At 38.0% G+C, this 23,683-nt stretch overlaps 1 protein-coding gene across 1 annotated transcript in view; it reads right to left on the bottom strand.

Moving 5' to 3' along the window:
- The window catches only part of LOC135463918 (crystallin J1A-like), a 30,929-nt gene extending 10,537 nt beyond the window's left edge, over window positions 1–20,392 (bottom strand). Inside the window, exon 1 of the mRNA XM_064741383.1 lies at window positions 20,154–20,392. Within this exon, the coding sequence (XP_064597453.1) occupies window positions 20,154–20,217 (64 nt within the window). The 5' untranslated portion in view covers window positions 20,218–20,392. The remainder of the gene's footprint in view (window positions 1–20,153) is intronic.
- Between the last annotated feature and the right edge of the window lie 3,291 nt (window positions 20,393–23,683).

Raw genomic sequence — 23,683 nt, 5'->3', positions numbered from 1 at the left:
ACCGCTCGAGCGATGCACGTAAAATTTTAGATATGCGTTCAGGATAGGGTGATCCAAGTGCATATAACACGACCTGTGAGCGTGTTATTTTAAAAGAGGAATTGCAGTTGAGGTTATTCATAACGGCCACTGTTGTATAACATGCTTTGTAAGTCTATAGAGGATATAGTAATCTTAAATCCCTATGAGTATATGATATGTTGCAAATTAAAGAAACCAGAGGCACGGTTTCGCGGCATGCGAGCCCTCTGTTGGGCTTGACTGAAGGCACACAAGGATCGGGTGACTTCACAGTTGACACGGGCCGTTCCGAATTGTACAAATAAGTTGTACATGACTGAGTACTTAAAACTATGAATTGGTTCGGCTGATCTGACAACATGGTGGTACTTGCGATTTTCTCAGAGTTACCTGGTTCTGGTGTGAAAACTTTACCGTTTGCATATGTACACTGGCTTAGTGTTGTCTGTTCTTATAGATTGGGATATTTTCGATTAAATTTCTAGTTTCTATGGCAACTAACTCTATAGTAGCCGCATGAAGGACTTCCTTACCATAGAAGCAAAAGTTCTTGAGATAGGAACTTCAAATTTTGAATGTGTTCAGACGAGAAGGCTATTCACTTGAGGATTTTCTATTTAAATTGGGTTCATTTCAAAAGTCTGGTTTCTATAGCAACCAAATACAATAGCCACTTCAATGACATGCTGTCAATAGAAGCCAAATCAGTTGAGATAGGATCTTCAGATTTGGATACATGATCATGTGAGGGTGAACCAAGACCCTATATAAATTGGATGGCTCAGCATCGCACATTTGTACCGTGCGGTGAAAACATGCATTCAGGCGAATAGCGTCTTCATTATTGTTGAAAAAAATAAGTTAGCAATAGTATATTCACCTAAAAGCATGTTGGGGTGGTCGTAAATTCACAGTGCTCTGTCCAGGTTACATCAAACAGTGGGGATATTTCTTTTTATTTCCAAATCGCTAAAATATATGCCAGTATTTTTCGGCAGCGGACATTTTTGTCATTTTGGGACAACGCGGACAAGTATGCGGAATGAGTAAAGTGATACAGGAAATGTTCCAGTCAAAGGGGATATTAAAACGAAGAAGCAAAATGTTAACTGGGATGGTGACTATTCTACTGTGTTTATCAGTACATTATTCCTGTAAAATTTAACTTATGGCACAAATCTATTTTTTTCTTTATCTCTTATTTATTCAAGAACAACGTGTTTTTGCATTTCACATGCTTGAGTGAAACGAACAGAATATTTTGACAATTTCGTTCTCGCGAAACTTTCGGTTAAGCATTTGAAGGATGGATGGTACCCAAAAGGCGCGAAGACGAAATTAGAGCCAAGGGAGAGAAAGTTAAGCTTTTTTAGGACAGTTTTCTTAGATGAACCATGTTGACCCGAGGAAAGCAGTTGGTAAGTCAGATTACCTTGGTCCATTGTTTGATTTCTTTTCATCCATTTTGCTAACTATTCCCCTACCGGTTCTACACCTTTACACCCCGTTCTCAGTCCCTCAGACTTCTTTTTTTAAAACGTTTGATCATGGCTTCACCATGACAGGTTACATATCTTGTTCAGTTTGGTTCGCTTATTTCCTTTTTTATGAAATTGTGACGGATTTGTTCTGTTGTTGCCTTAGCTGTTACTCTGACAGCTACAAAAATGGGGATTCGTGAAGACAAAGAGTGAAGCGGCAGCCCCATGATAAACATGCAAATGCGTTGCCATAACTGTTACACTCGCCACTACTCCGTCATTGTGTGTTGTGGCGCAACAGCAACCCGGGTAAGAGTTCTGTACTGATTTTGTGGTTTTGATCTGAAGTTTGTCTTAGAATATCTGTACAATGAATGTATTTTATAAAGTCCATTATCTGGAATGCCAGCTTTAGTGTATTATTATTTTTGGTCTGTAACGCTAAGGGCTTGATACCTTCTGAAAATATGAATGAGTTAGCCAACTCCATTTCTTTTTACAGCTCTGAACCAGTCTTATGAAAAAGAATCCAATGATTTTTTTTTTTTTTTGATTGGTGTTTTACGCCGTACTCAAGAATATTTCACTTATACGACGGCGGCCAGCATTATGGTGGGTGGAAACCGGGCACAGCCGGGGGAAACCCACGGCCATCCGCAGGTTGCTGTCAGACCTTCCCACTTACGGCCGGAGAGGAAGCCAGCATAAGCTGGACTTGAACTCACATGCAGTGTTAACTTGCTATTGATACACACATCTGTAAAGCCTTGAAAGCAGGGTAACAAGTATGTAGTTGTAGTGTAGAAGTTTCATTTAGTTTCACAGAATAGGTGTGCAAACTGGTCACTTCACAAAAAAGACTGCCTGGTTTTTAACATGATGTTGAAAGTGAATTTCTTCAGAAGACACTTTGCAAAATTCTAACTAATCCATCACATGAAAAAGACAAGCGCATGCCGACAAGTGAATAAGTGTATGCTTCATTATTGGCCTTTTCTAGAGGTCAGTGATGATGAGACACTGGCTAACAAGGATGGCATGCAGTTGAGATATGTTAATGATTACAAAGATAAGTCATTGATCATGTACATGCATGTGACAAAGGTAAGTAATTGATCATGTACATGCATGTGACAAAGGTAAGTCATTGATCATGTGCATGCATGTGACAAAGGTAAGTCATTGATCATGTGCATGCATGTGACAAAAGGTAAGTCATTGATCATGTGCATGCATGTGACAAAGGTAAGTCATTGATCATGTGCATGCATGTGATGGGGTGAAATGAAACTCTTTGGTAAGGTAGCTACATTGACAGAGGCATTACTTATGGATAACAACTCCTGGATTTATTGTTTTCCATAAGTAATGCCTCTGTCAATCTATACCATCCCAATTCCTAAATGCCTCTGAAAGAAGCTATGGTAGCTGCATGTTATATTATCATCAGGGATAAACAGTAAATGCTATATTCCAATTCCAAGCTACCTTATAGAGCCATTTCTGACTTCATGGGGGGGTGGGGGGGGGGGGTTGTGTTAACCTTGCCTTGTATCACAAATGAAATGTCACATTCTGTCACAAGTTTTATCCATTAATTAAATGATTACTGTCTTTGGGCTGACTTGCTTTATAAAGTGGAATTATTGTCAGAAAAGAAATCCAGAAGTTCTCCTGGTATCATTTTCCTTTGCTGTGAACAAACAATAGTATTCATGAAAAATGTGACATGATAAAGTCATATTTTACTGATGTTTGTTTCAGTCTGGTCCAAAACTAAGATATGTTATGTTTCAAATGGTTCACATTTGTTGTATTTGTAAACTTAACAAGGTATGAGTTTTTTGCAGAAAAAGAGTTTCAAAAGGGGGAATTCTTACTGAAATATGCTGGAGAGAATGTATCAACAAGAAAGAAGCTTTACTCCGTGAAAATAAATACAGAGGGCGAAGGTCATTTCTGTATTTCTTTTAATCAAATGGTGAAAAGTGGTAAGTCTAAATACACATTTTCTGTGCCACTCTCTCTGCAAAGATTTATTAAGATATTACAGCCTTACAAAGGTTAGATTTCCCATTTTAAAAATTTGGCACAAGTTCATACCTTGGCTTTTTCTTCGAGTACATGATAGGTGTCAATAAACATAGAAATAACGCAGTACACTGTATGTAATGTAGATTGTCTTGTGGTGAATTTATTTCACACATTTATTATTGCTCAAACATTTGGCCTTGAGGCTTGGTGACAAAAATTGTGAATTATTCTGCCTGTGATTATTGGCCTTTATTTGCCTGGTTTGATGGTTTGTTTCTTAAATCTCTGTGTTAGAAATTCTGAGTTTTAGCTACAATTGCCTGGCATCGTGCCTTAAATCTGGTTGCCATGGCATTATCTGGTATCAAAACTTTATAAATTCCTTTCACACGAGACTCCTAACTGTCTCAATGATTGCCAACCTACACCTTTATGAGAAGTATAACTTCATGACAACTGTATGAAGTTCAGGTGGGGAAATAGTAGGGGGGAGAAAGTGCAGTGTTGGTGTCATGGTTAAGGTTTTATATTTAGCTCCCATATAATGGGGATACCTTAGGTATACAAAGCAAAATTTAAGCTTTTCTGTATCAATATTTTAATGTCTCACCACTTAAACATTTTGCACCTTTACTAACTGACCTATCAGGTGAGCTGTGTGTAATGCCCAGTTTGTTCATGCAGATGCCAGACGTATGGGATGGCTTACGTATAGAAGGCAGAGGTTAACCTTTTCTGCTTAGCTCTGATTATTAGTATGTGTATGTGATAAAGGTTAAGCTTTTCTGCTTAGCTATCATGTACTTTTAATAGAAGCAGATTTTGCATGGGATTGAGATCAACCTTTACTGTTCAATTCCTAGACACATAAAGGGATAGGTTACATACAGAAAGCATTTCTGTGTCAATATTTTATAAAGACATCACCACTTACACGTTTTGCGGCTTCTCAGCCTGTAATTGCTCAATCATGTGAGGTGTTGGGATTCTCTGAAATCCTACTTTTTGATGGTTTTTGTTGGTGCCAGAAAAACAGATCTTGATTTCACTTTGATCTATGAACTTTACCAGCTCATTAGTTTTTCAGTCATGGCAACTGTACATTAAGTTTTGTATGTTGAATGTTTACCAAACAGCATTGATGCTACTTACACCACTGGTCGCCTTGGGCATACGGTGAACGATGCAGCTTCATCTGATTACACATGCAACTCCAAGATGAAGTTGATCTACTGTTGGCAGCAAGGCTAGGCTATGTCTCTTTGCTTCAAGACAGATTCATGTTGGGAGAAGAAATTTTAAATGATTATGGTGTTGACGACTTGTGGCGGAGGAATGAGGTATGTCTCAAGCAATTGAAACATATATTATGTATGTACAATTTACTACTTTATGCATCTTCCCCCTAACATGTTCAGGCCAAAATACTCCCCTTCCTTTTTTTTAGGTGTAGAACCTAAAATTTTTTGTGTTCCATTCAACAGTCATCCCACCTTTAGTACAGTCATGGTTTTTGTAATCATATTAACCATGAAAGCCTTAGAACATTCACAGATTTTGTAGCAGACACGGTCAATTTGATCATAGTATCATCAAATCAAACTCCAAATTGTAATAAAAATCTTGCCTTTACTCACTTTTTCAGAAGATCCCCCTTCCCACTGTCTTTAAACCACCTAAAATAATTAACTTTCAGAGTCAAAATATTTCTTCGGATGGTAAGATGGGAAATTCAGCTTTTTGTGGTTTTTGAAGTTTTGTCAAATTCATACCGTTTGTATCTTTTGGATGTTCCTTATGTTAATTGGAGTTATTCAGAAGTATTATTTCAGGACTTATTGTAATGTAATACTTCACAAATCTTGCAGACCCTAAATTATTCCTCATTCATTGCTCAGCTATTTTCACTGATATTCTTCCATAAACTTCAACAATTAAATAATTAGTTTAAACCTTAGCCCACTTCGGGCTAAGGAGTGGGTCCATATTGATGTCTGTCTGTCTTCATTTCTTGTCATCAGTATATCTCTGAACATAGAAGGGAAAATGATCATTGTAACTTACAGACTTGGCTTTTGGCCTATTTCAAATCGTTCCATAAATAAATTTGCATATTAATCAGGGTAGTTTGTGTAATGATTGCTCCTTTGGCTTTATGATATCTGTGAACATTTTGATAGGAAATTCATGAAGTTTTCTAGATATGTCATTGTAACTTATAGATGTGACTTATGGCTATTTTAAGTAAATACATGTAATTATTTGCATATCCGTGAGCATGATTCAAATTACTATCAGTGCTTGCACATCTGCAATTTGTCGTCACTACATCAATGAGCTTATTGAAAGGAAATTCATGAAGTTTGTACAGAAGGTCATTGCAACTCTTAGATATGCCTTCTGACCATCACAAACTTATCCGTACATTAATTTGCCTGTAATAAGGCATTACAGTTACCGTTAGGGTTTGTGAGCGTGATATGTCTAAAACTATTCCACTAGTGACCAAATGTCACACATAGCCTAGGACATTTGTGCTTCATGGCCTGATGGTGATGACACATCAGCACTGGCCTCCTTGGATTATCTTATGCCAGAGCCTGCCTGTGCACAGAACCACCTTTCAGCTTCCACTGTGTTGCAGGTTGACACAGCAGCCTGTTCCTCATTGACTGACGGCATGCCAGTGTCTTCTTCCTCCCAGGAGGACACACATACATGTGCTTTGTCACATGATATGGTAACTGAGACTTCGTCGGATAATAAATCTGGTATGCGGATTTCCGGAGTAATAATAATCAACATAAGCAACATAAATTGACTTTTTGGGGGAGTATGACAAGGTCTAGACAAGTAATTTTATGATTGTTATGAAGTGCTACAGTGACTCATTCCACTTAAAAACTTTCAGCTCCATGACAACATTATTTGTATGTATAAGTTGTATTTGAATTTGGGGTTAAATAATCAAAATGGTTCCAGATTTAGGACAATTATCTGTCTGTACATGGAAGCAAAACGATTGAGAGAAAATTAGCAACTTTGTATGTCCTGTGCCCGAAGTTGCTGCAGCTCAGAGCAATTGTACACTTCTTCACAATGAGACAGTTTTGGAGAACAAATTTACTGTGTTGAGTGAGTGAGTGAGTGCTTGGGGTTTAACGTCGTACTCAACAATTTTTCAGTCATATGACGACGAAGGAATCATTAGGGTGCATGCACGTGTAATGTGCCTCCTTGTTGCAGGACGGATTTCCACCGCTCTTTTATTTAGTGCTGCATCACTGAGACGACTTACCGAAGGCAAGTAAGCCGCCCCGCCCGAGCCATTATACTGATATGGGTCAACCAGTCGTGGCACTATCCCCTTCATGCTGAACGCCAAGCGAGGAAGTTACAACTTCCTCTTTTAAAGTCTTAGGTGTGACTCAACCAAGGATTGATCCTGGATCTACCGGTCTGTGTTGAAGTTTTGTGTGTGTTAAACACATGATGTGATGCTGGCCAATTGTGGTGCTCGTGCATTAAAACATACTTTCATTAAATTTGTGAATGTATACAAAAGCAGTTTTTTATCTGCGATGAGCAGCTGTGTTTATCTGAAGCCCTGTCTGCTGGTCGGGCGGTCATTCAAGTATTTGACATATTTTTAACATGGGTTTTGCTGTAGCATTGACGAAGCTGGGGAAATTGCAACTATCTCCAATTCACGCTTGTTTTATTGTAACTTTATAAAGCGTGTACAAACCTGTGCATCAGCAGAAGTGAAAAATTTTAGGTAAAGATTTGTGACCTTGCTTTGTTGAAGTATATTGCTATGTTTTTGCTTTATACGGTGCATATTTGTCATACTACTTTAATATTTTTAACTTTTTTGTGACAGGGAAAGAGAATCATAAAGGGCATTACTCCAAACCTGGAAGACCATGTCCATTTTGTACTGATAGGAAGCTCCACAAACAGCTGAAAAGGTATATGTCAAGGCGACATACAGAACTACCAGAAGTCAAACATGCTTTATCCTTGCCAAGAGAAAAACAATTGCTTGCTTTTGACAGGTTTTGTAAGCAGGGCATGTTTAATGTTAATATGCACATGTTAAAATTTGAGGAGGATACCCCAGTATATTTGTGTGAAAGAGTGAAGCAGATGGACAACCTGGTGAAAGGCACAGTGTGTAATGGATTTTACTCCACGAAGTATTTTTCACGTCACAAATCAAGTGTCGTGGTCTTTGTCAGACATCTGTAGGATCCACTCCACATATGTGTCCAACAGCAATTCCTACTCGGTTGTTGGAAAAGAATGAAGAGGATCCAGAGTTCACAGAGAAGATTTTGGCCCGATTTGATAGTGATCTTGTTGGTACACCTGTCGTTCCCATGATGTTCTGATCTTGATTGGCAAACGTTTTTGGGACAAACTGAGGAAAAAAGGGGACAAAAAGCAAGAAATGAGGAAAAATGTCATGAGTATCATGCGAATTCTAGCACACTTATACCTTTATTTTAAGACAAAGTTGGGTTCAGAAAAAGGTGTTGAAAGTATTGGTGCCACGTTCAAGCGCTGTAATTTTCGAGCCTTGAAATCTGCTATTATATCCTACACCTCTCGTGATTCCTCTGGGGACTCTTCTGGGTCTGAAATAAAAGCTGGCCTGAAGAAAAACCTGTACTATCACATCACTAAAGCTGCTAAGATCGTGCATGCAACTTTATTAATGGACAGTTGTGATGAACAGGCAAAGGAGGTTGAACAGTTTTTACAGGTTTTTGAACTCCACAAAAGCTTCCTATTTGGTGATGCTGACTACCTCATCCAGAAAGGGCAACAAACAAGATTAAGAAAACCAGAAGAATTGCCTATGGAGTTGGAAGTTAAGAAACTTCGGAATTACATTGTGAAGCGCATGGAGGAGATTCTGTCAGACAAATATCAGTATTGGACAGAAGCAAAATTTGTAGAACTTCGCCGCCTAGCAGTATCTCGTTTGACATTATTTAATGGGAGACGTGGTGGTGAACCCAGAAGACTTAGTTTATCAGAATGGAGGGATGCTGAAAATGAAGTTTGGCTAGACAAGAGCAGGCTGCACAGTGTAACAGATCCTCTGGAGATGAAATTGTTAAAAGAGACAAAAATAGCCTATCAATCAGGGAAAGGTAACAACAGACTTGTTTCAATTCAGATACTGCTCCTGCCTTGAGAATTCTTGCGGATAAAGAAGTGAGGAATTCAGCTGGTGTACACCGGGATAATCAGTATCCTTTTGCCCTTACCCAACACTCTGAATGCCATGTGTCTGGGTGGCAGTGTATACAGGATGTATGTGAGTCAGCAAAAGTCGATGTGCAAGGACTGATTGCCAGAAAAATGTGCCATAGAGTCAGTACATTGTACGAATTGTTAGATATTCCATCTGAGGAGAGAAGATGGTTCTACACCCACATGGGCCACTCTGAAAGAATTAATAGGGATATTTACCAGAGCCCACTTGCCATCATGGCAGTCACAAAAGTGGGAAAACAGCTCCATCAAATGGACCAGCGTATCTGCATGTATTTTATACCCTAAATTCGTTTGTTCTGTCTACACCATTTCCTGGTGCACTGTAACCACCTGTACATGTGTATATACATGTGTATATACATGTACAGTGTGTGTTTACTGGCATTTCAAGGAGGTTTCCTTTGGTTCTGTCTGTTTTTGTCTGCTGTCCACGAATACCTTGACTGCCGTAATATCACGAGTCAAATATTCTTTACCCCAAGTACACTACACATGTAAAACCAAAAAAATACAAAATGTCAGAATGTGCAGTATGTGCTGTCACAGCTCAGCTGTGACCACTGAGGTAATCCATCATTTCAAATTGACTTAACCCTCTTGTTTACATCAGTATATTGTTTACATCAGTATGTTTACATCAGTATATTGTTTACATCAGTATATTGTTTACATCAGTATATTGTTTATATCAGTATATTGTTTACATCAGTATGTTTACATCAGTATATTGTTTACATAAGTATGTTTATATCAGTATATTGTTTACATCAGTATGTTTACATCAGTATATTGTTTACATCAGTATATTGTTTACATCACTATGTTTACATCAGTATATTGTTTACATCAGTATATTGTTTACATCAGTATGTTTACATCAGTATATTGTTTACATCAGTATGTTTACATCAGTATATTGTTTACATCAGTATGTTTACATCAGTATATTTACAGCATGAAGGCGTACAAATACATGTATGCAGTTTAATATCATGTCATAGATACAGAAAATAATCGCTATCTACATCCAGTATTTACTTTGAAGTCATTTTATTTAACAAGTGTGCAAGTTGAAAGTGGTAAAGGTAATGGCAGTAATAATTTAATATGTATCTGTTCTCTTTTATAGTTCTGTTTTGAGATGAAATTGCTGTATTCTGCATTGTCACGGTACAATTTGGATATGCAGCCTGCAAACAAGCACAAGACCAGTGTTTTCTTGATCAGGATATTTAAATTGTGAACATGGAAATGTGACATGTAATCTGGAAATTCTGTTGTATATTTTGCATAATTTCGATCTTTCATTTCTTTGTAGAAGCAGATATTCCTATGCAGGAGGAATTTACGAAGAAATCTGACTTTAGGAAGAATAGAAGAAAGAAAACAGGATCATACAGTAAGCATTTTTTTATATTTGGTAAGTATCTTTGTATATTTGGTAATCTAGATTGAAATTATAAAATTGTAGGTTGTTCTTTTCCACCTTTACTTATTACAAGGTTTGCAGAAGGCCTTGATATGTTATATTGAAAGTTATTAGATTCAGTTTATCTTTAGCATGGTGTTAAACACCAGTCAAATGAAAGAAGTGAATTTAAGTTGTGAAATTCGGGTTTCCGGAAAATCTTTTGATGAGAATCTAGTTAATGGGGGTGTAGTCAAGACGTTAACATATAGAGCTTGGTCTTTTTGTAAATATTATTTTTAGGAAAGAACAATAATTTTGGAATTCAGGTTTCACAGGTGCTTGAAGAACTGGAAGAAAAGTTTTAAGAATGTTGCAAACCATGCTCTTATTTGAAGGCAGTACAGACTGATAATGGAAGGTTGTGTAGTAAAAGGAAAATAGTCCATTCAGTTCTTTGGTTAAGTCGCTTAATTTCTTTGTAGGACCAGCCATTCCTGACACTGCAGAAGATTGGAATGGTAAGTTTAATATCTTAAGTTTAGAACTTTTATCAGTTAAGTTTTAGAGTGTAATCGGAGGCCTCCATTGCTCAGTTGATTAGCACACTGGCGCAGCCTTTATGACTTAGGGGTGCCTCACCAATGCGGTCGCTTTGAACTCAACTCCAGCTTATACTGGCATCCTCTCTGGCCTCATGTGGGAAGGTCCGCCTGCAACTTGCGGATGGTCGTGGGTTTCCCCTGGGCTCTGCCTGCTTTACTCCCACCTGCTATAATGCTGGCCGCTGTGGTATAAGTGAAATATTCTACGTCGTAAAAACTCCAGTCAAATAAATAAATAGTCTGATATACTCTACATTTATGGTCTATATCGAGGTGTGTTCGTAGAACGTTTTTAAGTGAAACTGTTTTGTTAGGTAATTAAGATATTGATCATGGGCTCTTGTCAAATTGACTGTTCCACTGTATCTCACTTTTTTCTGAAAGTCTTTATGCTCTCCTTTTGTGTTTTTATCTCAGCTGAACCTACAGTTGCATATCAGCTGGGAGCTTCTTTCAGTAGGGCTCTTGTTTCTAAAATTTCCCAAAATCTCTCTGTAAGTTAGTCTCCTTTTCTATATATATGTATGTGTTCCTTATGGGGCATGTATCCAAAACATTTGTTGATCATAGCTTATAGGTTTCCAGTGTACACTACAGTGGTCTTATTTTTTCTTACCTTTCACAAATTCTGTTTTTAAATAAACAGGTGTTCTTTTCTGAGCTGTATATTAACATAAAACTTGTTTAGGTTACACATTGCACTTATTTACTGTTACTGTCTACTATAAATCTTTTTTTTTTCTTCTTTTTCAAGAACACAGCAGTGAGCTTTTATTTATGATTTATACTTTTGCCTATCTGTGTATAAATTTACATAGGGATGATTTATTTTATTTCACAGAGGACACTGAAAATGACATTGAGGAAGAGAGGAGACAATTTGTCAGAAGTAAGATAACTTTGGAGTAGAAACATTTTAGTACATGTATTGAGAGCCTATTTTAGAGCTAGATGCTACTGACATTGTGGCTTTTAGCAGTAGGTCAATCTCTCAGTCAAATTTTTGACATCTTATCATTTAACGTGGACCATTCGCTTAGTGTGGTGCAAAATGACAACTTGTATTGCTTCTTGAAAAGCATAGGGGGCACAGACGCTGACTGTATATGTTCCTTAACCCCTATGGGAGCATAGTAGCCTAGTGGTCAAAGATAGGTCTACTTGTCTCTGAGTTCCAATAACCCAAACTGTTCAAGTTGAAAAATAAGGCCTTCAAGAGGAAATATTTAGATTCACATACTCTCAGTGCACGTCCTGCATTGGTAACAATAAGCGTTCAGTAACGTTCATGTGGCCATGTGTTGTGTCAAACATTTGCTGAAGACCACTTGTTTTCCACCAATATTGTGTGCATATGTGTGCATCACATGTGGGGAAGTGCCAAAAGTCGGCGGTTTATCCCAGGGCAATCCTATTTCCTTAATCTGTAAAATCGATGTCATTCTATAAATGAAAACATCTTGAGTATGGTGTTTTACAACAATCAAATAGATCGTAGTAGTTCTTGATTTAACATGTTAGGGGACTTCCTCTGATATTATATCTTGACTAATCTGTGAAATTCAAGTGGATTGAACAGTCTGAAACTAAAAAATTTAGTTTGTGTTTGGTGTTTCCTGAAAAATCTTGAAATGAAGACTAATATGGCTCTCAATTAGCCGGTAATTATGAAGATGGACTGGGCAAGGTAAGCTGTGCAAAATAAGGTATTATTTCTGGGAAGGCAGAAACAAAATCAAACGGATACATCAAAGCATTAAAATCCTGTATGAATGGTTAGCTTAATTTTTCATTTGATACTTTTAAGGACCAGCTGTCATACAAGATGAAGAGTGGAATGAAACTTCCCATGGTAATGTCTGATTTAGTTCCCTATTTGTGCACCATGAAAGGTTTGTCTGGATGTTGTCTGACCTGTAATTTTCCCAGCTACATATATTTGTCTGCAGACAGTTTCTTACTTCTGTCATCCCTCACAAAAATATAATTAGTAGGCATTCAAGAGTGATGCGGGGTATTCCATGCAAACATTTTTATACTCTTTATTTACAATAATTTTCATGTTATCACTGGCATTCCAACCAGTAACCATGCCTTTTCTTGCAGGCCAAGGTAGCTGGATGAAATGTTTCCGTGGACATCATCGTTATAAATACTGAAATTTCTCCATTAACAGTTTGGAAATAGAAGGAGGTCACTAAAAGCAATTTGCATCATTTTGCTGTTAGATAATGCAAGGTTTTGTCTGAAGCCTTTGATGTGTTGAATTCATGAAGCTATCAGTCGCCTCTTTGGTAGCCTAATGGTTAAAGCATCTGCCTTGAAGTCCAGAGACATGGGATCAAAAAATGTTGGCCAAGTTATTTGTTTGTAAAATATATAAGTAAAAACCAAAGGTAACTAAATCAAGACAAACCAAGACCACAGCACAGTCTTCCACTACATACATGTTATTATTATTTTTTTTTTACAGGGGACAGAGAAAATGACACTGAAGAGGAAATACCACGAAAAAGTAAGACAACATTGTTGTCTTATGTGCTCATATACATGCATTTAGTTCATATCATTTGTTGAAAGAAATGTATATGACCTATGTTGTCACGTATTACCCACCAACCCCTTAAAATGTACCTGATTCAGAAGCAAGAAAAAATTGTTGAAAGCATTTTAATTAAATTTTGACTGTCAGTGTTAAAACAAAATCTGTTCAAAGCATTTTAGTTAACTCTCTTTATAGTAGTTACATTCTTCATAACAAATATAATGATATTAATTTGATTATAGGACGGCAGCTACCAAGAACGAAGAGAGAGATAAGTTCGGGTTTGTAATCTTTTACGTTTTTCATTTTATCTAAGAAATATTCTGTCCATCAACAAAGGCTGTAAAAAATAAATGTAATTCTCCCTAGTTTCAACACTTCTGCAAACCAGCTGAAATAGGAATCTATCTCAGAAGTCAGTACGAATTTTTCCCCCTAAGTAGAAGTCACGCTTGTCGACGTCGGGATGAAACTTGATTGAAATTGTAGCTAAACTTACCTTTTGTGTAAGAGTTAGTCTTGATTGTGGCAAAAGGCCTTCATTTTTCATAACTTAGAAAAAGTGTAACTGAGAGTGACCCCAAGACTGCACACAAGGTGTTGTCATAGGCACACATATCTCCGAAGATGAAGACGGATCAAAATCTGCATCTGTGAATAAAGTATTGAAGGCTCCTTAAAGAGGTTTGCACAGAAAAACGGTCCACCTCAACAAGTGCGAACGCAATTACTGATATTAAACTTACCCAACATGGGCTCTGCAAATCGTAGGTTTGAACCTGCATCTAATGGTTCACTTGCACTCTCGCCGGACACAAGCATAGAAATCGAATGTGGCTTTGAAAAGTATGGTATCCAGTAAGTAACCTCAAGACTTTAGCTTCACGTGGCACCCAGTATTAAAAACTAATTTCTGGGATGGATTCCTATCCCCAAGACTTGGCTTCACATGGCACCCAGTGTTAAAAACTAATTTCTGGGATAGATTCCTATCTCCAAGACTTGGCTTCACGTGGCACCCAGTGTTAAAAACTAATTTCTGGGATGGATTCCTATCTCCAAGACTTGGCTTCACGTGGCACCCAGTGTTAAAAACTAATTTCTGGGATGGATTCCTATCTCCAAGACTTGGCTTCACGTGGCACCCAGTATTAAAAACTAATTTCTGGAATAGATTCCTATCTCCAAGACTTGGCTTCGCGTGGCACCCAGTATTAAAAACTAATTTCTGGGATAGATTCCTATCTCCAAGACTTGGCTTTACGTGGCACCCAGTATTAAAAACTAATTTCTGGGACAGATTCCTATCTCCAAGACTTGGCTTCTCCTGGCACCCAGTGTTAAAAACTAATTTCTGGGATAAATTCCTATCTCCAAGACTTGGCTTCACGTGGCACCCAGTGTTAAAAACTAATTTCTGGGACAGATTCCTATCTCCAAGACTTGGCTTCACGTGGCACCCAGTGTTAAAAACTAATTTCTGGGATAAATTCCTATCTCCAAGACTTGGCTTCACGTGGCACCCAGTGTTAAAAACTAATTTCTGGGATGGATTCCTATCTCCAAGACTTGGCTTCACGTGGCACCCAGTGTTAAAAACTAATTTCTGGGATGGATTCCTATCTCCAAGACTTGGCTTCACGTGGCACCCAGTGTTAAAAACTAATTTCTGGGATGGATTCCTATCTCCAAGACTTGGCTTCACGTGGCACCCAGTATTAAAAACTAATTTCTGGAATAGATTCCTATCTCCAAGACTTGGCTTCGCATGGCACCCAGTATTAAAAACTAATTTCTGGGTCAGATTCCTATCTCCAAGACTTGGCTTCTCCTGGCACCCAGTGTTAAAAACTAATTTCTGGGATAAATTCCTATCTCCAAGACTTGGCTTCACGTGGCACCCAGTGTTAAAAACTAATTTCTGGGACAGATTCCTATCTCCAAGACTTGGCTTCACGTGGCACCCAGTGTTAAAAACTAATTTCTGGGATAAATTCCTATCTCCAAGACTTGGCTTCACGTGGCACCCAGTGTTAAAAACTAATTTCTGGGACAGATTCCTATCTCCAAGACTTGGCTTCACGTGGCACCCAGTGTTAAAAACTAATTTCTGGGACAGATTCCTATCTCCAAGACTTGGCTTCGCGTGGCACCCAGTGTTAAAAACTAATTTCTGGGTCAGATTCCTATCTCCAAGACTTGGCTTCACATGGCACCCAGTGTTAAAAACTAATTTCTGGGATAAATTCCTATCTCCAAGACTTGGCTTCACGTGGCACCCAGTGTTAAAAACTAATTTCTGGGATAGATTCCTATCTCCAAGACTTGGCTTCACGTGGCACCCAGTGTTAAAAACTAATTTCTGGGATAGATTCCTATCTCCAAGACTTGGCTTCACATGGCACCCAGTGTTAAAAACTAATTTCTGGGATAGATTCCTATCTCCAAGACTTGGCTTCACGTGGCACCCAGTGTTAAAAACTAATTTCTGGGATAGATTCCTATCTCCAAGACTTGGCTTCACGTGGCACCCAGTATTAAAAACTAATTTCTGGAATACCATACCGTATAAGTGAAATATTCTTGAGTACAGCATAAAACACCAATCAAAATAAATAAATAAATTCCTCTATGTGTTTCCTTATGAACACTATCTCTTTACATGGCTGTGGTTGACTAACGGAATAAGGGTATTGAACGCAGCAACCTTGGCATGTCTTTTCAGTTAAATATTATGTACAAAATACACTTTGTGTGACCACTGAAGTGTTCATTTATGTAATATCTTGCATGCACAGTAATGTAGTATAATTCCATGAATGAATACATTGATACCTTAACTCATAGTAACTGAGAGGTTTTAACTTCATACCTTTCTGATTAATACATGACTCGGGCTTCATTGGACTCAGATTCTTGTAAAATGACTACATGTATATAAACAAAAATTGATCGGTTGTGAATGTTAATGATTTTGAATTGGTTAATTCCTTTAGGGCTTCATTTTACAATGAGTTTAATAATGCACGTTTGCTTGGTAAGCTAAAAAGTGACTTACACTTTTGTTACACATGTATATGGAATGTCCTGAGTGTCGGTTACATATGGAGCTAATGAAATGCAAAATAAATGTTACCCCTTACAATCCCAACTTTTGCTTTCTCTTCAGTTATTATTTTCTGTTGCCTACTGAATGGCGTTTTCTTTTGAGGGCCCATTTGCTGAAGATCACGTCCTTTAACACAGAGAAGTATTCAGTAACATGGACAAGTGTATGTTTCTTGTCAGTAGCTTTTTAAGGTCACATGGTTTGCCTTTCCAGAATTTTCTGAACTTCCACCACAATGTTACCATTCAGGTATTAAGAGATATAAGAGATATTCAGGCTTGCCATTGCCCACCACTTTGAAAATAACTGTAACATGCAGTCATCCCCGAAATGGTGTTTCGGTGACATGAATATTTCATTACCTAAATATGCATAATTATCCACTGAAGGGATGACAACCACTCCAAATAAGTGGTGGCTTTAGGAAATCTACACGTCTTTTAAAAAGGTACACATTTCTCTCCAAAAGTTCTTGGTGTTTATGGGGAATCCTATATTTCTAACAACTTTGATCTATACAACGTTGTCTTTAAAATCTATGAAAATTTGTCATTTGGGCGACATATTGAGACCTAAATACAATGTCTTGTAATAGATAAAATATCACATGAAAATTTGTTATTTGGGCGACATATACAGATGTGGTCGCCTAAATGCTCAAAATGTTTGTGCACAAGGTAATGTGTCATTTGGGAGACATATACAGATGTGGTCGCCTAAATGCACAAAATGTTTGTGCACACGGTAGTGTGTCATTTGGGAGACCAGATGTGGTCACCTAAATGCACAAAATGTTTGTGCACAAGGTAATGTGTCATTTGGGAGACCAGATGTGGTCACCTTTCAAATATCACATGAAAATTTGTTATTTGGGCGACATATACAGATGTGGTCACCTAAATGCACAAAATGTTTGTGCACAAGGTAATATGTCATTTGGGCGACATATATGCGGTTGCCTAAATGACGCATTGACTTTTGGGTGGCCAGATATATGCAGTGAATTGTGTATATTTGTTATTTGATACATGATGAATTATTTTTCTATGCTGTCTGATGTGTAAGTGGTTTAGGAGGAAAATAGAAAACTTTCTTTATCAAAGATGCTTTTTGAGCAAATATATCAGTTTATGAAAGAATGATTCCCCAAATGACTATTTTTCAGGAATGGTCATCCAAATATACAATAAAGTGTTATATATGGTCATCCAAATATACACTAAAGTGTTATATATATATATATAAACTCACACATGTGACATAAAGATGACAAAACTTGACTGCATGGCGCAAATGGCAATGAATACATGAAATGGGCTGCAATAATGATTTACCTAAACCGTAATTAATGCGAGAATAATGTACAGACGCAATAAACGTCAAGTTAGTGACATGAGGAAGTTGCAAATTGTCTTTGTAGGCTAACAACAGATCACATCTATATGTACATAGGCCTATCGTCAGCGTGTAGGCCAATCGTCAATTTAACACATCTATATGTACATAGGCCTATCGTCAGCGTGTAGGCCAATCGTCAATTTAACACATCTATATGTACATAGGCCTATCATCAGCGTATAGGCCAATCATCAATTTAACACATCTACATGTACATAGGCCTATCTTCAGCGTATAGGCCAATCATCAGTTTAACACGTCTATATGTACATAGGCCTATCGTCAGCGTATAGGCCAATTGTCAATTTAACACATCTATATGTACATAGGCCTATCTTCAGCGTATAGGTCAATCGTCAATTAACACATCTATATGTACATAGGCCTATCTTCAGCGTATAGGCCAAACGTCAATTTAACACATCTATATGTACATAGGCCCATCGTCAATTAACACGTCTACATGTACATAGGCCTATCTTCAGCGTATAGGCCAATTGTCAATTTAACACATATATATGTACATAGGCCTATTGTCAGCGTATAGGCCAATCGTCAGTTTAACACATCTATATCTACATAGGCCTATCTTCAGCGTACAGGCCAATCGTCAATTAACACATCTATATGTACATAGGCCTATCTTCAGCGTATAGGCCAATCGTCAATTTAACACATCTATATGTACATAGGCCTATCGTCAGCGTATAGGCCAATCGTCAATTAACACGTCTATATGTACATAGGCCTATCTTCAGCGTATAGGCCAATCGTCAATTTAACACATCTATATGTACATAGGCCTATCATCAGCGTGTAGGCCAATCATCAATTTAACACATCTATATGTACATAGGCCTATCTTCAGCGTATAGGCCAATCGTCAATTTAACACATCTATGTGTACATAGGCCTATCATCAGCGTATAGGCCAATCGTCAATTAACACGTCTATATGTACATAGGCCTATCTTCAGCGTATAGGCCAATCGTCAATTTAACACATATATATGTACATAGGCCTATCGTCAGTGTATAGGCCAATCGTCAGTTTAACACATCTATATGTACATAGGCCTATCTTCAGCGTATAGGCCAATCGTCAATTTAACACATCTATATGTACATAGGCCTATCGTCAGCGTGAAGGCCAATCGTCAATTTAACACATCTATATGTACATAGGCCTATCTTCAGCGTATAGGCCAATCGTCAATTAACACATCTATATGTACATAGGCCTATCTTTAGCGTATAGGCCAAACGTCAATTTAACACATCTATATGTACATAGGCCTATCGTCAGCGTATAGGCCAATCGTCAATTAACACATCTATATGTACATAGGCCTATCTTCAGCGTATAGGCCAATCGTCAATTAACACATCTATATGTACATAGGCCTATCTTCAGCGTATAGGCCAATCGTCAATTTAACACATCTATATGTACATAGGCCTATCGTCAGCGTATAGGCCAATCGTCAATTAACACGTCTATATGTACATAGGCCTATCATCAGCGTATAGCCAATCGTCAATTTAACACATCTACATGTACATAGGCCTATCTTCAGCGTATAAGCCAATCGTCAGTTTTAACACATCTATATGTACATAGGCCTATCTTTAGCGTATAGGCCAATCGTCAGTTTAACACGTCTATATGTACATAGGCCTATCGTCAGTGTATAGGCCAATCGTCACTTTAACACATCTACATGTACATAGGCCTATCTTCAGCGTATAGGCCAATCGTCAATTAACACATCTATATGTACATAGGCCTATCTTCTGCGTATAGGCCAATCGTCAATTTAACACATCTACATGCATATAGGCCAATGCGCAAGATGGGGAAAGTTCGTCTGTCATGTATGTAACTTGCCAAATGGTCAGTGGTTCGATATAACCAGAGTACAAAAACATAGAGGACAAGTAATGCGTTTAGCCTTATGGAAAAAAATCATGGTACATATTTTGAGGGAAAAAGTAGGAAACCCACAATATTTACCATGCTTGTATTATAACACGATTAGCTCAGTACATGTCCCAGTCGCTTCTGAATACGGTACAGGGCTTGATACCTAGGCTAAACACCTCTTGAACGACGCTATACAACTAGGCTATCTACAGGTGACGTGCGCAATGTGGCCGTTGCAATGTCGCAGCTACCAGATAGCTGTTTTGAAGTTGTCATCTTCAGAAAACAATAAACATAAACTTAACTTAGTGCGAGTTAATTAACAACGGCAACACTTACCAGCAGCGTCCGCTACCGCGCAACCAACGACCGCAGCTACCCTCCGGTCTGCTATCGTCGCCATTTTGTTGGTGAAAACACGCTGGTAGCCTACACAGGCTACCTGGTTTGTAAGCCCAGAAGTCAGTAGGAACACGTTTTGCAACCGGATCAGACCTAAGGCCTATACACGCATGCTTTGTTGATGGGTCTGTGCAAGGTGAATTCACGTTCAATATACTGCTGGACAAAGTACGTACAGTTACACTGCACAGCATAGAAATACTAGACCTAATGATAATAGCACCAATTGTGCTTGAATTATAGTCAGTTTTCTTTTATAAGCCTGTGACGTATCAAGGTCTATATTGGCCTGTGTTTGTATATAGACCTAGGAAATCTTCATGTACGTAATGACCCCCTCCCTCTCCCCCTCCCCCCAGCCTATATAAGTCAAACAAAAGGCCTACACAACCCGCTACGCATAAATTCACACTGATTACGCAATGCTCACTGACAATATATACGACTTTGACAAAGCCTTCGTGCGAACGCAGTAGATAACGCTAGGCGCTACTATTCACTGTATCGAGTACCCGGGGTCCTCTCAAGGAGCGGGACGTGATAAACAACATGGAGCTAAATGGGCGAAATGCTGATTTTTGCCTATTCTTCACGTTTAAAGTACTACAGGACCTTGAAACTATATCATATCTGAAGGCTAAATACAATCTGATTACTTTTCTAGAAAGAATTCTTTACCTAAAAGTCCTATACTGGATAATGTTCATCATTTGAACATATCTCTGCAACAGATGTTCATCATTTAAACATATCTCTGCAACAGATGTTCATCATTTAAACATATCTCTGCAACAGATGTTCATCATTTAAACATATCTCTGCAACAGATGTTCATCATTTTTAACATATCTCTGCAACAGATAATAACTTATGCTTATGTGTGCTTAACAAATTAATGCCTTTCAGTAAATATCGGACTCGTGCCTATAGGCCTACTATTCAGAACGTTAAAATGATTCCAAAGTGCTTCAAAAAGCTAAATAATTTGATCCGTTTTATACATTTTAGGAAATTCATAAACTATTTTGAACGGTAGCACGTGCACACACTGTAACGAATGCTTACGTTTAACATGCTCAAGGTGTGTTTATTTTGCAAATACACGCATGTTTCATAAATATATTGATTTATTGTAGGCCCTATAAATACATGCAGTATTTTATCAATAGTCACATTTATAGTATAAATGCAATAAATACAAATTGAATGGGTTTATTGCTTAAACGGAGTGATTTAAAGTTTCCAATGTGTATGATCAACATTATACAGCGTCCTTATTATCATTTGTTGGGTAAACACGTTTAAGTGGTAAAGTTTAAAACATGTTATAATTAAACATTAAGTACGTTTATTATCTCTTGCAAAGAGATGTTTAAATGTTAAACATTTATTTTTTCATTGTAAGATGGTATTTCCAAGGTGTTGAAATTTGTCACCGATTTACCGGAGTAGTTCCACGTTTAGATCGAGTGTAGGCCTACTGCCGTGGTGTGTTTTAGCGTTTCCGTGAGGTTTTCTTCTATTTGAGTATGTAAACCCTACCCACCCGAGCCTTTAAACTACGGCATCGTTATTGTTAAGCGTAACACCTAGTTCATAAAATACTGGTCAAGTTATATTTTGCTTTACAATAAAATTCTAGTGTTGTCTGTTCGCACTCTTTATTGCTTCATGATGGAAATTGTCGCATTTAATTGCAGGGATTCGGCCAGGCCATGATGAAAAAAAAGTTCATTGTGGGTAAGGACAGGGCTCGTGGCGAGTAAAAAAAACTGACGAGCTGGTAAAATTCGAAAGCTACTAGTCCTCTTTGGCTAGGAAATATTTTGGTAGGGTTGCATGTCGTTATAAACGAGTGTATCTGTTTCGCTTAACTGTTAAGCTTCTTTCTATTTTTGTGAACTGGAAGAAGATTTTGTTCTTCGTTTAACGACGTTCAGTGTTACTGCACGGGCACCAGTGTTCATTTCTAAAAGAACGGATGGAACGAAGACCGTGGATTCAGTACATATATGACCCTGAGAAAAATGTGATGCGGAATTGGTGTTCGGCATATTTTGAGTTTCTCCTAGAAAGCTGAGTGTAAACGACCACACTACCACACCAACTTTATATATTATTGCCGAAATCGTCATTTGTTGCTGATTTCAATAACATTCAATTAGAGTGAACGAGTGAGTGCTTGGGGTTTAACGTCGTGCTTAATTTTTCACGTGACGACGAAGGAATCCTTAGAATGCATGTAACATGCCTCCTTGTTGCAGGACGGATTTTCGCCACTCTTTTATCTAATGCTGCTTCACGAAGACCCCTTACCGTAGGCAAGCAACCCACCCCGCCCAAGCCATTATGCCGATACGGGGCAACCAGTCGTTGCACTATCCCATTCATGCTGAACGCCGAGCGAGGAAGTTACGCTTTACTCTTTTAAAACCTTAGGTGAGACTCGACCCAGGATTGACCCTGGATCTACCGCTCCAGAAACCGGCGGCCTTCTATCATGGCAAAAAGTGGTTGACAGTGTTCTGTTGTCTGATCTTACATGAAGTATACACTATATGTGACGTTTGTCACACTTGAGTAACCTCGCCAGTTACTTGCCAAAAGTCGGTGGTTTATGCCGGGTTTACTTCCTCCATGTACATAAAACTGCATTCACTGAAAAAGACATCTGTTAATTTTAACAGAAAGCCTGTTGTCTATGGTGCTAGAATGTATATTCTGTTATTTTAACACAATATTCTGTCATACTCAACATAATGTTCTGTTAGTCTAAAAGAATCTTTATGTTGAATTCATATGTTGAATATGAATATGTTGAATGTGTGTTATTTTTAACAGAATAATCTGTTGCGATGGCAGAATACATTCTATTGCATCACCCAGGCAACGGATTTTCTGTTAAAATTAACAGATTATTTTTTTTTTAGTGTTGCCTTCATCGTCTATGTAAGTGAGAAATTCTTACATATAACGTTATTTAAGTAGCCTATGTTTTGTATTGTGCCAGAAAACCAGCACAAGTATCACGTATGCCGCCCATCATACAGGCTATAGGGACTGTATATGATACGTCGTATACATAGACTCGGGGAATGTGTACTACGTGTTGGCGGAGACGGGTTCTGTTGTCCTACAGCTGAATGTGTCAGAAAACTGCACGTGCATGTATTTAGCCCCTACATATATATATATTTACTTATTTGATTGGTGTTTTACACCATACTCAAGAATATTTCACTTATACGACGGTGACCAGCATTATGGTGGGAGGAAACCCATGACCATCCGCAGGTTGCTGGAAGACCTTCCCACGTACTGCCAGAGAGGAAGCCACCACGATCCCCTACATATATATACGGTATATATTTCTCGCATGACTATGAGAAAGAATCCACGATAAATAAATGTTTTTTGTTTGTTTGTGTTTTTTTTTTTTGAGCCTTTATTTTGGCCTCATCTTACTC

Source organism: Liolophura sinensis, chromosome 3 (genome assembly GCF_032854445.1).
Source record: "Liolophura sinensis isolate JHLJ2023 chromosome 3, CUHK_Ljap_v2, whole genome shotgun sequence".
In the NCBI taxonomy this organism is placed as follows: Eukaryota; Metazoa; Mollusca; class Polyplacophora; order Chitonida; family Chitonidae; genus Liolophura; species Liolophura sinensis.
This window is presented reverse-complemented; position numbering and strand designations above follow the sequence as displayed.